Raw genomic sequence first — 5,817 nt, forward strand, 5'->3', positions numbered from 1 at the left:
GCCTGTGATTAATACCAAGTTGCACGAGAACAGAATGCAATTTCTTAAACTCAGCACCTAAATCAGATTGAATGGCTTTAATTTTGCAATAAAAAGAGCGCTCAACCATACAACGAAAACGCTCAAAGATGGGATAAATATCAGATTTCAACTTCATGGGAAAATACCAAGTAAAACGAGAATAGTCATCCACAAACAATACAAAATAACGATAGCCATCAGAGGACAAAACAGGAGCAGGTCCCCAGATATCAGTATAAACTAAATCTAGTATATGCGAACTAACAGACTCAACTCGTGGCAATGGGAAACGCGCAGATTTGCCCATTTGACACGCAGAACACAAACGAGAATCAGATTTATTTGACGCACTAACCGAATAGGACTTCAAAACATGACTAAGAACACGCTGATGTGGATTACCCAACCGATCGTGCCACGTAGAGACTGATGCACGTGCAGAAAGAAACGCAGAAGGAGAGACATCTGGAACCGACAAAGTATAAAGACCACCCGAGCTATTGCCCCAGAGAAGGATTTCCCTGGTCTGAATATCCTTCATAACAAAAAACGAAGGGTGAAACTCAAAAAAGACTTTATTATCAGTCGCAAAGCGCTGAACAGATAATAAAGACGCAGACAGAGACGGAACATGCAATATATTAGACAAACGAAGAGTCCGAGAAGGAGCAGACAAGGAAGCATGGCCTACACTACTAATAGATAGTTGCGTACCGTCACCGACACGAAGGGTGTCATTACCAGTATATGGATCTGAACCAGATAGTGCTGCTATATCGGGCGTGGCATGATGAGTCGCACCCGTGTCAGGATACCACACGTGAGAACCGGAACTGGACGGCAAGGGCTCCTCCTGATAAACATAATTCCCTTGGGGATTAAACCCGGGGGGCAAGCGAAAACACGAGAGAGCAGAATGCCCATAATGACCGCATATTTGGCATTGAAGCTGCCCAGACTGCTGCTGCCGACCGGAGTTGCCGCGCCACGCTCGGCCACCGCGCCCACGCTGCTGATGACCGAAGCCCGAACCAGTCGCGTGACCGCCACTGCGACCTTGCTGCTCTCCTCGCTGAGCGGAAAACGCCGCTACCGGCGGCTGAGCAGCAGCAAACTCGTCCCCGCCAATAAACTCCTGGGCGCCGAGCAGATCTGCAAGCTCCGGAATGGAGACAGGACGGCCTCGAACTGCCAACGACGCCGTCACAGTGCGAAACTCCGGCCGAAGCCCCCGGAAAACGTAGAGGTTCTGCTCCTCCAACGAAACAGCTCGACAGGCGAGGGAGAGATCTTCAATGATCAGCCGAGCACGCCTGAGGTAATCCGCAGTGGAGGAGTCACCTTGGCGAAGGTTGTGCAACTGGTCGAGGAGATGCAGTTGCCGGGAATGCGACGCCGACGCTAGTGACTGTTCGATCGCGTCCCAAACCGCCTTCGACGTGTTGAGGCCGACGGCAATTGACAGAACCTCCTCGGACAACGACGACACGATCATGGAGAGAAGGGCTTGATCACGGCGCACCCACGAGGCATACGCGGGATTCGGCAGCGACGCGGCAGTGGCAGTAGCCGGCGATAGAAAAGCCGGCGGGCAGGGGTACGAGCCGTCGACAAATCCAATGAGTTCGTGGCCTCGTAAAAACGGAACCACTTGCGTACGCCAAAACAGAAAATTACGGTTGTTGAGTTTGATACTCACAACATGATGGGCAGCAGGCAGTGGAGAAACAATAGAAGAAACCTGGGATCCCGTGACTCCATCTGAAACGGTCCGTTCTGAGGAATTAACAGAACCGTCATTATCAGCCATGGAGTTAACCTAGCAATTGATACCAGATGAGAGCTGCAATATTGTATTAAGTGTTCAATCATAAACTGTACAGATTACACAGGTATATATACTAGAGGATTCCTAAGTCTACTGAGACAGAGACTCATACTATGACTCAACTACATAGAGTCCTAATACACAAATCCACTCCTATCATCCATGTGGGAGTGTAAACCAGGACACCGGGTGCCACTAGAACACAAAGTCTTTGGCTCATTTTTATTTCTTAGACCAATCAAATATTGAAATAACATTTCTAACAATATAATACAATTCTTGTTCTATTCTTTCCCTTACAATACATTCCATGAACTAAACATGTTGTAAACACAATACAAAGAGCGGTAACCCACTCAATACCGTCAGGCATAAAACCCAATTGAGATATATTAGGAACCAAAATATTATAAGCTCAAACCCAATTGAGATAGGAACCAAAATACTATAAGCTCCACAATTAACCCCATTGAGATAGGAACCAAAATATTATAAGCTCCACAATTAACATTGTGGTCTAGTTTCATCTGTATCCATCAAGGCCAGAAACCAGCAAGCTTAATAATGACAAAACAAAATGACAGCAGAATAGACTCGAAAATCATTCTTCTTCACAATTTATAGTCCTGCCTAAAAACCAATGATTGAAGAAACCTCTTTGAATCAACTTCACCTAAATAGCAGAATAGAATGTCCTACCAAAATTCCACACCTGTGACAAGTTTCAAATCACGGATAAACGATAACAAAGCTATATATAGTCATCATACACTGTTGCAAGTGCAAGTGAAATCATCTTAGGCGATTCGATTCCTTGAGCAAAAATATATAAAGTTGCATATAAGGCAACCTCAATTAATGTAATTCTATGTACAACTATGTTGCTGGTTGGCATCAGGCGATCTGTAACATAAATCTGACTACAGTACACGGTTGTAACTATGTTGGCACTGTAACTCGTATTGATCAAACCAAATGTAACCAAACAGTACCCTAAAAGTGTCTCCTAATAATACTATCTATTTGGAAGATTAATATATACACTAAATGTATACATACAAACTTATTGCGCTATCATGATGCTTCTTCATTATTCCTTTGCCGACGCATTCGTGCTCCCCAAGATAGATTGTCACCGGAGTCTTTATGCATGCTTCTTCTCTTTAGCTCTGATAGTTGAGACTGCCATCGACCTTTCCACTCGCTTTTCTCCTCCATATACTACATGCACAAAGAAACCAAATTAGATAGAAAATCACAAGTCTAAAATAATTTGCACACACATATATATAATCTACAAGCAGATACAATTCAATACCAAGAATGCAAAAGAAGCACTTTTTTTAGGGAAAATCACACTTATAGTCCTTTAACTATTGCATGTTCTGAAATTTAGTCCCCAATTGTCAATTTTAAGAAATTTAGTCCTTCAATTGTTTAACACCAAAGTTGCAAAAGGATTGAGTTGGCAACCCTTAAAACAATTGAAGGACTAAATATATTAAAATTGACAATTGGTGTCTAAATTTCATAACTGGCAATAATTGAAGGACAAAGTGCAATTTCCCCACTTTTTTTTATATCACAAAATAGAACTACCTGTTTAAAAAATGTATCTTACAATAACTAAGGGTGCTTTGAGACATAAACTGAAGGGAGAGGCATTAACATGTTTGGTGCCCGGGAAACATCTATGTTGCAATCATGGCAGAATAAGGTATCACAAGAATCAAATCACATATTATTAATTGTGTAAAAGGCAGTTCAAAATAGGCAGCACTTCAAATGTTGCAGGGAAAAAATATATGATATCACTTATTAAGCCTACTGATAGTAAGTGCAATTGTTATACACCAGGGTTCATAGGGTTCATATTGCATTGTGAACCGGATACAAAAATTCTGAACCTTCAGTTAATACATTTTGTACCTACCGTTAACAGTTTCTGGACATGCAAACAAATAACTTGATAATTATTGACACATAATATGATAGCTACAAGTACAGAAACTGTCAATTGCAGGTACATATGTCAACTATAAATACAAAATTGGTTATGTTTGGACCAGGGTCTATAATACAAGGCAGACCCTCGTCTATGGTATAATTTGCAAACTCCAAGTAGAGTCCTCCCATATTTCTATTCACATTTTGGAATATCACCTAGGGACTAGATGTTTCAGAAAGCCAAATGATTATATGCCCAGAATGGAAACATCAATTATCTTGTAGATGAGTATGAAGGCAAGAAAATTTAGTAGGCAGATTTAACAGAAAATCATTGGAAACTAGTTATCATTGAAGAGTTACCACTCCACATAACCAAGTACTCCAGATAAGATTAAGATCAAAACTTTCAGAACAAACTTAAAAGTCGCCAAAATGACACCTTTTCAACAGTATACAAGCAAGAAACAGGGCAGTTTGCCTTTAAACTTCTTAAATTCAATCTTGAATGAAAACCTCCAATTCTTCATAAATATATTCATAGACAAAGGGGCCTACTACATCCTCTTTCCTAATTTTGCGAAGCATGACTGTAGAAGTGTAAACATCAATTTCATTTTACCCCAATTACTAGTCTAAGAATTCCAGAGAATTAATAATTTACAAAAAAGAAGAAGAAGAAGAAGAAGTTTAATTCACCAATAGATAATACTCTAATAAAAGAGAGAGAGAGGAGAAATAAATATGAAAAGTGGAAAAGCAAACCTCGTCGCTTTGGCAACGTCGACGAGCGGAGAAGGCAAAGTGGAGGCCTTTAGCCATATCCCTATCGTACAAAGCTCTCCTTCTAGGGTCCGACAGGGTCTCATAAGCCTCCTGGACCTGGATGAACCTCTGCGTGTACTCCTCGACCCGATCCGGAGGCGAAACATCCGGGTGGTACTTCCGGGCTAACTGCTTGTACGCCTGCTTGATCTCCAGCAGCGATCCCGTCTCGGGTATACCCAGAAGGTCGTAGAAGGACTTGGGCTCGGCCACCGAAACGGCGTCGTTGAGCTTGGACTTGATTCTGCCGGTCCGGACTCGGAGGCGGGGATTCCGGAGGTGAACGGGGAAGAACACCGCGCGGCGCGGGTCGGGTCGGGTAGAGGAAATTATGGAGAGGTAGGAGAAGCGAGGGTCGCTTCTTGAGAGTGTTAATCCATGGGAGTTGCAACACATTGCTTTTCTCTCTCTCTCTCTATCTCTCTACAGATTTTGTGAATCTCTCTATTCTTGAAGAAGAATGGTTTGTCTTATTGGGTTTAAGTATGTGTATATACTTTGTGGGGAAATATGACGTGGAAATGGATTGGTTCACACTTCAAGAGTTCAAGATGAGGGCCGCCGTGGGATGTTGTGATGCTGTGGACTGTGGTTGATATACAGTCTGTAATTATTACTATTTTTTTTAATTAATTCCATATGGTGAAAACATTGACTTATTTAATATTATTTTTATAAAACATAATAATATAGAAATAGAAAGGTTTTCAATGTTACTATTTCTCATACCGCGACAGCTAAAATAAGGAATATGAATGGTTGTTCTGAAAGACAACACTTAGGCACCCGCAAATTATATGGTGGACCATGGTCCACAATGCATTGTGGACCATGATCATGGCTGATACTACAGTTGTGTTGAACGGATACTACAGTTGTGTTGAAAAGATACTGTAGTTGTGTTGAAAGGAAACTACAGTTGCGTGGAACAGATGGCATTCATCCGTTCAACACAACTGCAGTTCCAGAAGGATGACACGGCCTCTGGTCCGCGCAACTGCAGTTTCCTTTCAACACAACTGCAGTATCCGTTCAACACAACTGCAGTATCTGTTCCACACAACTGCAGTATCAGTCATGATCCATGGTATAACGACTGAAAAGCAACCTCAACTGTTGTAATTTATTTGTCTTTATATATATATATATATATATATATATATATATATTTTTTTTTTTTTTTTTTTTTTTTGGGG

The 5,817-nt window shown here is 41.5% G+C and overlaps 1 protein-coding gene across 2 annotated transcripts in view; it reads right to left on the reverse strand.

Annotated features, from left to right (window-relative positions):
* Nucleotides 1–2,630: 2,630 nt before the first annotated feature.
* LOC116001552 (chaperone protein dnaJ 20, chloroplastic-like) overlaps nt 2,631–5,817 on the reverse strand; it is a 3,706-nt gene continuing 519 nt past the window's right edge. Inside the window, exons 2-3 of one of the 2 annotated variants that reach the window (XM_031241433.1) lie at nt 4,562–4,608; nt 2,631–3,070 (exon numbers count right to left, since the gene is read on the reverse strand). In XM_031241433.1, coding sequence (XP_031097293.1) covers nt 2,924–3,070; nt 4,562–4,608 — 194 coding nt within the window. In that variant the 3' untranslated portion in view covers nt 2,631–2,923. Of the gene's footprint in view, nt 3,071–4,561; nt 5,085–5,817 lie in introns of those variants that run through there. The other variant, XM_031241432.1, reaches the window with a different exon arrangement.

The sequence above is a fragment of the Ipomoea triloba genome, chromosome 13, assembly GCF_003576645.1.
Source record: "Ipomoea triloba cultivar NCNSP0323 chromosome 13, ASM357664v1".
NCBI classification, from domain to species: domain Eukaryota; kingdom Viridiplantae; phylum Streptophyta; class Magnoliopsida; order Solanales; family Convolvulaceae; genus Ipomoea; species Ipomoea triloba.